Below are 11457 nucleotides of genomic sequence, written 5' to 3'. Positions count from 1 at the left end.
TTTTTCTTTAGTTTGGGAAATATTTTATTCATAAACAAAAATTCTCTGAATCACAGCCTTCTTTTTCACATTTCTTAATTTAAATCATGCTTTCCGCTTTCTTGATTAAAAACAAGAAAAGTGACTGATTTTTTAAACATTATTATATTGTTTTGTTATAATACCACTGATGCCTAAGGTTTTTCATCTGTATGTGTTTATGTTATTATTATTGTCTTATTTTATTTTATTTTATTTATTTTAAGTTATTATTATAATTATTATTAGTTATTTGTCTGTATGTATTTATTTTTGTATGTGAAACTTTACAAGATGTGATGTTTTGATTTTTCTTTTTTTTTTTTCCTGTGTAGATGTTTATCTGTTCTGTCCTTTTTGTATCGGTTTAATGTTTGCATTAAAAAACAGTTAAAATATTTGTAATGTTTTTAAAAGAAGTCTCTTCTGCTCACCAAGCCTGCATTTATTTGATCCAAAGTACAGCAAAAACAGTAAATAAAAAAAAAGTTTTATTATTTAAAATAACTGTTTTCTATTTGAATATATTTTAAAATGTAATTTATTCCTGTGATTTCAAAGCTGAAAAATTGTCTTTATCATTACTGTTGAACAATTTAAAGCATATTTACTAAATAAAAGTATTAATTTGCATAATTTATTAAAAAAAAATAATAATAATAATATGTTTAAATATAATAATAATGTTACAAAAGCTTTTAATAAATAATAAATGCTGATCTTTGGATCTTTCTGTTCATTAAAGAATCCTGTAAAAAAATTACTTAACTGTTTTAAATATTGATAATAATAATAATAATAATAATAATAATAATAATAATAATAATAAAATGTTTCCTAAGCAGCAAATCAGCATATTAGAATGATTTCTGAGGGATCGTGTGACACTGAAGACTGGAGTAATGATGCTGAAAATTTAGCTTTAAGAACAGAAATAAATTCCATTTTAAAATATATATTCAAATAGAAAGCAGTTTTTTTTAAATATTAAACATTTTTGACAATATTACTGCTTTTGCTGTATTTTGGATCAAAAAAATGCAGGCTTGGTAAGCAGAAGAGACTTTAAAAAAACATTAAAATTCTTACTGTTCAAAAACTTTTGACTGGTAGTGTAAATAAGTGTAATATTAACAGTTTTTTTTTTTCAAACAACTGCCTGTACTTTAACTCTCTTATAGCTACATACATTAGAAAATGCAAAATGCTAAATATTAGATTAGACATCATTCTCTCATTCTCAGACTTATTCTCTCTCATGCACACACAAAAATACCTTGAGAGACAGAAAATTGCATAAACTCAAATTTTCTTTTCCTAACAAAAAAAGGTCATACGCAGAGTACCAAGATACACAGCAACAAAGATTCTTTAAGAGGTACTGAAGATAAATAAGACCTTCTAGATTAAATATTTAACTGTAATGACATATGACACTGATATGTGGCACCAAAAAAACTGCATCTCTGCATTCTGCACATCCCCCATCAACTCACACTGAGTAAGTATTGCAATGCTTACAGGGCGCCTTTCACGTAAAAGCTCAGTTTAATTTGCTGTGGCACATTTGAAGTCTTTAGCCTGCATTTAGTGCTTTTCGTGGAAATGCCTTATTGGAAATGTCTCTAACTGACTGCTGACTGCTGTGATTTGGGGCTTGCAGATAGGCAGGCAATAATGTCCCCCGGCTTTATCTCCAGTATTAATTTCACAAGGACGAGAGAGTGGCTAGGGACAGATCATGACACCTCTCAGGATTTGAGCTGTCTCCTTCAGTCCTACACATTTTTTACCACCAATATTTCCATGAAAGGCTATTAAGCAAAGCTTGACTTCTCTCAAATATGATTAAAATAAGCACAAGCTTTATCCCCTTAGAGCAGAGGAAATCTGGAGGATTGCTCTGGAAGAGGTTTTCAAAATGCACCGCTTGAAGGTGTCACTAGCTCTTTACTACACTGAAGAAGGTCCGAGAGTAATCAGTGTTTTATTTCATGCTTAAATGCCTGTATTTACAAAAAACATAGTGTAGAAATTGCTTGAAATAATTTGGAGTGGTCAAAGAATTTTTGAGGGCATATCAAATTATGTCCAGTAGAAGTCAAAAGTTTTCATACACCTTGCAAATTTTGCTAAATAAGAGGGATCATACAAAATGCATGTTATTTTTTATTTAGTACTGACCTGAAAAAGACATTTCAAATAAAAGACGTGTACATATAGTCCACAAGAGAAAAAACTCAGATAGTTGTCCTTTGTTTGTCCTGAACAGTTAAACTGCCCACTGTTCTTCAGAAAAATCCTTCAGGTCCCACAAATTCTTTGGTTTTTCAGCATTTTTGTGTATTTGAACCCTTTTCAACAATGACTGTATGTTGGGAGATCTATCTTTTCACACTGAGGACAACTGAGGGACTCATATGCAACTGTTACAGAAGGTTCAAACACTCACTGATGCTTCAGAAGGAAACATGATGCATTAAGCCAGGGGATGAAAACTTTTGAAATTTGAAGATCACAGTAAATTTAACTTATTTTGTCTTCTGGGAAACATGTAAGTATCTTCTGAAAAGCAGTACTAATTGAAAAAAAAAAGATATTTAGCTAAAATAAGAAAAATGTACAACTCTTCAGTCTGTTCAAAAGTTTTCACCCTTGAGATCTTAAAGAAACACTCCACTTTTTTTGGAAATAGGCTCATTCTCCAACTCCCCCCGAGTTAATAAGTTGATTTTTACCGTTTTGAAATCCATTCAGCCGTTCTCCTGTTCTGGCGATATCACTTTTAGCATAGCTTAGCATAGATCATTGAATCCTATTAGACCAATAGCATCACGTTCAAAAATGACCAACGAGTTTCCATATTTGTTGTATTTAAAACTTGACTCTTCTGTAGTTATATCGTGTACTAAGAGCGGTGGAAATGCAAAGCTGCGAGTTTCTAGGCTGATAAGATTAGGAACTACACTTCCATTCTGGCGTAATAGTCAAGGAAGTTTGCTGCCGTAATATGGCCGAAGCAGGCGGAGTATTATCAGAAATGAGTTCCCAGCTAGTTTAGCATTTGCACATGTGCTGCGTGGTATTACTGCTGAATGGATTTCAAAATGGTAAAAATCAACTTTTTCATTCTGAAGCATCAGTGAGTGTTTGAACCTTTTGTAATAGTTGCATATGAGTCCCTCAGTTGTCCTCAGTGTGAAAAGATGGATCTCAAAATCATACAGTCATTGTTAGAAAAGGGTTCAAATACACAAAAATGCTGAAAAACCAAACAATTTGGACCTGCATATATGTGCCCTCATCTGTTTTCAATGCAGCTAACCGTGCATCGCTTCATGTTGCTTCATTAAACTATGACAGGTGAGCTACTGTACATTGTGACACTGTGAAGTGATGAAACTATGAGACTAATAACGGAAATACATTAATTTAGCAAGAAACACAAGAGACTAGTCGGACAAGACTTCCGTGTTCAGAAAAAACGGACAAATGTTTATTTTCACATACTTTACCATTTACACACTCATACGTTTTCTGACATTTAAGTACAGTTTATTACAGTGTATTTTGTTACTTTACCTATATAGCTACACACATCTTGTTGATTATTATTATTACTCCTTTTGTACCTGTCAATAGAGTGTTTTAACGATGCGTCATCAATCGGCCATATTGGCGGCTCTGAACATAAACAACGCCACTGAACCGAACAAAACAAATATTTTGCTGATTATTGCTGCTGGAGATGGTCAATTATTGTCATGTTTTGGGCTTTACTAATCGGTCAGTCTGGGAAAAACATTTGGAGTATTATAGACTGCCAAAAGTTATAACAAATCAAGGAGAAGAGTGCAAAAAACTGTCTGAGGACCAAAAGGTGTTTGTGGTTGACCAAATTGAACCAGTATTTCCAAGGGAAGAATCTTGACAAAATTCGTGTTTGTTCTTATAATTTTGGGTCAGGAAGGTGAAATATTAGGCTAATATCTTAATACTGCTTGTATGTATGTATACCTTAACTTCAGTTTGTCAAAATATTGTGCCCTTTCTTGCTTACTAAGTCCTTCTCTATATGATTTAGCAATTTCCACACATTTTCTTTTATGGTTGAGACAGCATAACTTAGCAGAACAATGTGTTTAGTAGTATATTATCTGTGAAATCCATGCTGTTGTTTATACCTGAGTATTGCCAATATGGCCGCGCATCTGGTTAACTGACCAAATTGTGACGTAAGTTTTTCTTAAGAACTGTGTTTTCCATCTATTCCTAAATTCCTAAAGCTGAAAGATAGTCTACTGTGATATATAAAGGAAATTATATTTTGGGTCCTGGGGTACAGTATCACTTTTGCTTGGAGGAAGAATAGATTAGCCTGGTCAATTTGTGCTGTTGGCAACTATAGTCTTGCTAATCACTCTCCACAGGAAACATATTGTCATACGCACTTAATTTCTCTTTTTGAGACTGTAGAATGCATCCAAATACATACAGAACACAGCTATAAACTATATGATAATAAAATTGCACTTACATTTTTTTACCTGGTTCATTAGCCAACTATTTAAAGGTAACATATTACATATGATTTCTTATTTAAATTATGTGTTCTAAACATTTAATTTGACATTTCAAAGGGAAGTGTCTTACATTAAAGGTTTAAACTCTTTTCATCCTACTTTTCGTTTGAGGCAATAAAAGAAGGCATTTAAAAGCAGGATATATTTGATAGCTCCTTCAATGGCTATTTTATCTACCTGTAAAAGGCAAATGAAAAGCAATCAGCTTCACAGCATGATCAGTGCCACCCCGTGTCAAAAATCCCTCAGTGCAGGAAATAAAATCTCATGATGGACACAGCAAATCACCAGCTGTCCTGTGGTCAGTTCACGCTCCTTTCATTTATCTGAACAATTCACACAAGCAGTGGGCTCGAGACATACATTAGAAGGGAATCTTTTTTTTTCTGACATGGAGGGATTATTCATGGCTAACATGCTTATCCTTGGCCAGAATATCCAGGCGTCTGCAAGATGTTCCTTTTTGGACAAATCATTTTTTTTACACTTCAGTCATTCTCATGCACTTTGCATTTTTACCAGATCACAATTAGTTCAGAGTGAACTTAGAAAACATCTTGGTTATATTTTGTTGTATTTTTTTAGTGCATCATTTATACACCAATTTATGATTATTTTGGAGAAACACTTCTTCTTAAGTTCTGTGCCTTGCGTTTGTAACAGCTGTGCAAATAAATGTTAAAAAACCTTAAAAACGTTATAGCTAGCAAAGCATTGTGTGACATAATTAACGACAGGTAAACTTTATTGTTTAAGTTGTTTTAGTGCTTAATGGTTGATTGCATTTGATTACGCTGAATGCGAGTGTTAAGTCGCATCAAAAGCAAATAGAAATTACAATCACTGCCGCTATTTTGTCTACACTGGATACAGTATACAGATGCGCATTCACTTTCTGACAGTCCACGCGCTTGAGTCTGACGTCCATTGGGCAAATGGAGTGGAAGTAAGTTCGCTTTAACGTGTTTGGTTTAAACAGCTCGTTCACATCTTTGTACAGACATCAAAAGGATCCTAGTGCAAAGAACAAGTGGATAGTTTATTTTAAATGGCATGTTTCTTTTGTACTTCAGAGCATGTTGTTTTGTAAATGAGGCACAGTGTCATGGAGAGTTTACAAAGAAACATTTGTTGAAAGATGAAGCGGTACTAGATCTGACTGCAGCTGCATCACAAACTGTAAGTAAATGGTTTCATAATGCTTTGTCTGAAATGACTGTTTTATTTTGGTCATGTTGTCAAAATACTCACATGCAATAGCGAGAGGGCATTGATACTGTTTCCTATGCAATGATGTTAGCCAATCATAGCAGTGGCCGATTACTGAGAAGCCTTAAAGGACACGCCCCTTAAAACAGGTCGTTTTAGACAGAGGGTCAGAATGATGGTTGAAAATAATCATTTCTCCACAGTTTTTTTGTGCAAAAAACTTTATTAACATAAGTCAATCTCAAGGAACATATTAAAATAAAATAAAAATCCATGTCATGACCCCTTTAAGAATGTTATAGCTAGGAAAGCATTGTGTGACATAATTAGCGATATAATTAATAGCAAATGCTTGTGTCATGAATCCAGTCCGTGGCTTTCCGTCCGCTCGCCACAAGATGTTTTTACATTGACTCCTCACACAACACAAACTGTTGCATGTCACACCCAACTACATTTCCCATCATCCATTGTGCTGATTACACACACAGCTGTAACCAATCACACACAAACTATATTACACCCACCCAGATCCTTCTCAGATTGCGGAGTATTGTTGAGCGTTTAACACTCTCCTAGTGTAAGCCACATTTACGCCCTTCTGAGTAATTCCAAGTTTCCTGTGTCAAAGTTAATTCTTGTATCTAGTCTCTTTGTCTTGCCATTTTGGACTCTAGTTTGTCTGTTTGCATTACCCATTTGCCTTGCCCCCTGGATTATGTTCGCTGTTGTTCGACCCTCGCCTGTCCTTGGATGACTCTTATGTCTTGCCCTCTGTGTAACTGTTTGCCGGTGTTCGACCCCGCCTGTATTTTGACCATGTTTAATAATGTGTCACTCCGTAACAGCATGAATATATCCATCCACATTAATGCATAAAAACATCACATTTACAACATTTTTTTTCTGTGATGGCAAAGCTGATATCAGCAGCAATTACTTCAGTCTTCTGTGTCACATGATCTTTTACAAATCGCACTAATATGCTGATTTGGTCCTCAAACATTTCGTATTATTATCAATATTAAAAAAAATAAATAAATAAATAAAGTTAACCCCTTAACTGTCACTGCCATTTTTGAACAGAGACGTGAAAATTAAGAATTCAAATATACATTTTATAATTCATTAACGAAAACATTTTGTAATATGATTTTGATGTACAGTCATGGCCAAGAGTTTTGAGAATTACATAAATATTGGAAATTGGAAAAAGTTGCAGCTTAAGTTTTTATAATAGCAATTTGCATATACTCCAGAATGTTATGAAGAGTGATCAGATGAATTGCATAGTCCTTCTTTGCCATGAAAATTAACTTAATCCCGAAAAAAATTTTCCACTGTACTGTTAAGAAGGCTTCGGGTGCGTCCAAGAAAGTCCAGCAAGCACCAGGATGGTCTCCTAAAGAGGATTCAGCTGCGGGATCGGAGTGCCACCAGTGCAGAGCTTGCTCAGGAATGGCAGCAGGCAGGTGTGAGTGCATCTGCACGCACAGTGAGGCCAAGACTTTTGGAAGATGGCCTGGTGTCAAGAAGGGCAGCAAAGAAGCCACTTCTCTCCAAAAAAAGCATCAGGGACAGATTGATCTTCTGCAAAAAGTATGGCGAATGGACTGCTGAGGACTGGGGCAAAGTCATATTCTCCGATGAAGCCTCTTTCCGATTGTTTGGGGCATCTGGAAAAAGGCTTGTCCGGAGAAGAAAAGGTGAGCGCTACCATCAGTCCTGTGTCATGCCAATAGTAAAGCATCCTGAGACCATTCATGTGTGGGGTTGCTTCTCATCCAAGGGAGTGGGCTCACTCACAATTTTGCCCAAAAACACAGCCATCAATAAAGAATGGTACCAAAACACCCTCCAACAGCAACTTCTTCCAACAATCCAACAACAGTTTGGTGAAGAACAATGCATTTTCCAGCACGATGGAGCACCGTGCCATAAGGCAAAAGTGATAACTAATTGGCTTGGGGTTCAAAACGTTGAAATTTTGGGTTCATGGCCTGGAAACTCCCTAGATCTTAATCCCATTGAGAACTTGTGGTCAATCCTCAAGAGGCGGGTGGACAAACAAAAACCCACTAATTCTGACAAACTCCAAGAAGTGATTATGAAAGAATGGGTTGCTATCAGTCAGGATTTGGCCCAGAAGTTGATTGAGAGCATGCCCAGTCGAATTGCAGAGGTCCAGAAAAAGAAGGGCCAACACTGCAAATACTGACTCTTTGCATAAATGTCATGTAATTGTCGATAAAAGCCTTTGAAACGTATGAAGTGCTTGTAATTATATTTCAGTACATCACAGAAACAACTGAAACAAAGATCTAAAAGCAGTTGAGCAGCAAACTTTGTGAAAATTAATATTTGTGTCATTCTCAAAAATTTTGGCCATGACTGTACATTTCCCATGTTAATGCAATGTCTGATTTTAAAATGGCTTTCAAAGGATGAATTTTGAGATTTTAAGTTTTCAACTAATATATATATATATATACACTGTAAAAAATGACAGTGAATTTAACGGTAAAAAACTGTAAAAATGCTACGGTAAAAACCTGTGAAATGGTTAACGATAAGTTCCCCTTCTATATACGGTGAAAAACTGTGTTGGACATTGCATTTAATTTTACGGTAGTATACCGTTTTTGGAAGTGAAAAAGAACGTAAAATTTACAGTGAATAACCGTAAATTGACATTCCCAGAATTCTCTGAATTTCATTTTTTTATTTGATGTTTTTTGTTGTTGAAATAACGTCATCTTAATTTTTTTCTTGGCAGTTTTGTACATAAGGGTTGTATGTTACATCTAATGTTGTTAAATTAATGTTTTTTGCATTATTTCTGCATTATTTTCTTTTCATTATTGCATTATTATGTGTGTTACCATGATGGTGTTTAGTGTTTGTGTGAATGACACTGTGCACCTTCTGTATATGTTATTATTTAAAACCTCCGTGCGATGGACTTTGGTTCTTCATGTGATGTTGTCATCACCACCCGCTTTTGGTGGTTATCATTGTATTACAAAGGTACAAAACAGATTTCAGTGCTTCAAAAATTTGGTACATTACCATTATATGAGTTACGGTTTTTAGTATGAAATTACGGTATTTACCTGTAAATTTAAGTGAAAACCTTAAAATGTAAAACATTGCTACCGTATTTGTTACGGTAAAATTCTGGCAACCACAGCTGCCAGTTTTTTACCGTAAATTTTACGGATTTTTTTTTACAGTGTATATATTTTTTTTTTTTCTAAAGTGTTATAGGGAAAAAGCAACAAGGAAATCTGTTTTTCCTACATAATTTGTAACGCAATTTTTAAAAAAAAATATCTAGGAGCTGTCAGGCATTCACATCAGCCACCCTCACCTGCCACAGCACCTGAAGCACCACCCACTCGATCGTCATCACCAGAGTTCTGATTGGAAGCACCTGATCCCCATTACCACACCCTTTAAATAGCCCAATTCTTCAGTTACTCTTGGTCTGGTCTACTGTTCACATCCCTACGTTACTCCCAGACCACGTGCTACTGTCTTGGACTACCTTCTCCTCAGTCGTTGAACCTGCATCTCTCCAAAGGACTGTATTCTACCCATTTCATAAGGGCTATCAGATAAGCCTATCATTCCACCATTGCTATTGCTGTTTCATCTCTTCGCTGAACTTGTACAATAAAACATTGTTACATTTTACTCACCTCTGTTTCTGGTCTCATCCCTACATTTACATGACAGGAGTCTTAGACCTTTCCAACAATATATAGTTTGTCATGATTAGAACAGGATGTATTTGCAAAATGAAGTAAACTTGGGCATCCCACAGAGGGGATGGTGACAGTTAAGCTTTCGATTTAGCAGTTTACAACTGCTTCATGATTTTTTTCCCGGGGTACTTTAATAAACAAAGTTTAAAATAAAACCTTTTAATGAAAAAAAAAAAAACTTTTGTAACATTATAAATGAAATACTTAATTATTTGATCATTATTATGCATAGGTGAAATGTTTGTAGTACTCAAAATGGTACATTCAGTGCTGTCAAATGAGTAATCACGATTAATCGAATCCAAAATACATTTTTGTTTACGTAATATATATGTGTATATTTATGTATATAAAAACACACACACATACAGTATACTTTGAAAATATTTACATGTAATTATATATAAATATTTTTAGTATATTTAATATAAAAACACAACATTTTTCTTAAATATATACATGCATGTGTGTATATTTATATACACATAAAAATATACACAGTGCACACACATGTAAACAAAATTTTTGTTTTGGATGTGATAATCGCGATGAATCTTTTGACAGCTACTAGCTGAGCCAAGAATGTAATTAAAAGAAAAAAATAGTTGTAAAGGAAATGGCAATGGCTTCTACAAGACACGCTTGCCTTTATGCATTCATAAAACTTTAAGGCTAAATTGTTGATTAAAAATAAAGTTCATTGGCATGTCATCATGCCTATGACAGCTATTGTCGTAAATAATGTGTCAGCACCAAGGACAGCATTTAATACCGTCCTCCTCACAGTGTAAGATCTGGCTGTGTGTTTGTGTATTTTGAGAGAGCGGCTTACCAAAACTTTAATAGGCAGCATCAAAGTCATTTTAATTTCATTGAGCCGTCTTTTTTCGCAGAAAACCACTCTTTCTGGTCTCATTGTAAATGTATTATGTCGCTCACGCGCTGATTGGGCGGGAAAGGTGATGATGTTGCGAGAGCCAGCAAAGCTTTCTTTGAAACTCTCGGAGATTTGAAACAAACCAAGCAGTCCTTCTCAAACACTTCAGTTTCAGCAGCAAAAACAATTTGTGCTTTTAAACAGCGCTGCACATTTCACCTCACCTAAGCTAATCAAACCAAAAAGGAATCATTTCTTTCCACAAATGATTTCAATAGACTTTCAGGTGTTATAGCAACTTTTTTATAGGCTATTCCGAGACGCAAAGCAGCAAATGAACTCGAGGAACATGGTGAAGCAGTCTGTGGAGCACATTAAGAGACCAATGAACGCGTTCATGGTGTGGTCGCGAGGTCAGAGAAGACAGATGGCACTGGAGAACCCAAAGATGCACAACTCTGAGATCAGCAAGAGACTCGGTGCCGAATGGAAGCTGCTCTCCGAGTCAGAAAAAAGACCTTACATAGACGAGGCCAAAAGACTACGCGCCCAACACATGAGAGAGCATCCAGATTACAAATACCGACCGAGACGCAAACCTAAAGGGCTTCTGAGGAAAGACTGTTCGCTGTTGTCTTTACCGCATCACGGCGAGCGACAATTCTCAGATTTGGACAAACCACGACCTCTACAACATCCTTTCATGCAGCCGAGCCGGTCAACTGTTACCACACCTACAACTGCTTTTCAACATGAGAAACTTGCGTTAACCCCGGGCTCGTTGGCTTTCTCTTCAGCGTTTGGCTATCAGAGTGGACACCGGTCTTTCGGGAGTCTGGGATGCTCCGGTCAGTATGCGCACACTCACCTGTCACCTGCAACCCCCGGATACCTACTGCCCTGTAACTGTTCGCCCTGGTCTTCTCCTAGTCTCACACCTCCAGTTGCCTATTTAGTGTTCCCAGGTATGAGCAAGAATGCAATCAGCTCCACGGCGCTGTGA

The 11457-nt window shown here is 35.8% G+C and overlaps 1 protein-coding gene across 1 annotated transcript; it reads left to right on the top strand.

The window, feature by feature from the left end:
• Positions 1 to 10788: 10788 nt before the first annotated feature.
• LOC141344076 (transcription factor Sox-14) lies at positions 10789 to 11457 on the top strand. Its single transcript, XM_073848811.1, has one exon. It carries the CDS (start codon positions 10789 to 10791, stop codon positions 11455 to 11457), a length of 669 nt encoding a protein of 222 aa, XP_073704912.1.

The sequence above is a fragment of the Garra rufa genome, chromosome 10, assembly GCF_049309525.1.
Source record: "Garra rufa chromosome 10, GarRuf1.0, whole genome shotgun sequence".
Lineage (NCBI taxonomy): Eukaryota > Metazoa > Chordata > Actinopteri > Cypriniformes > Cyprinidae > Garra > Garra rufa.
The sequence above is the reverse complement of the archived record's forward strand: the minus strand, read 5'-3'. Positions and strand labels throughout refer to the sequence as shown.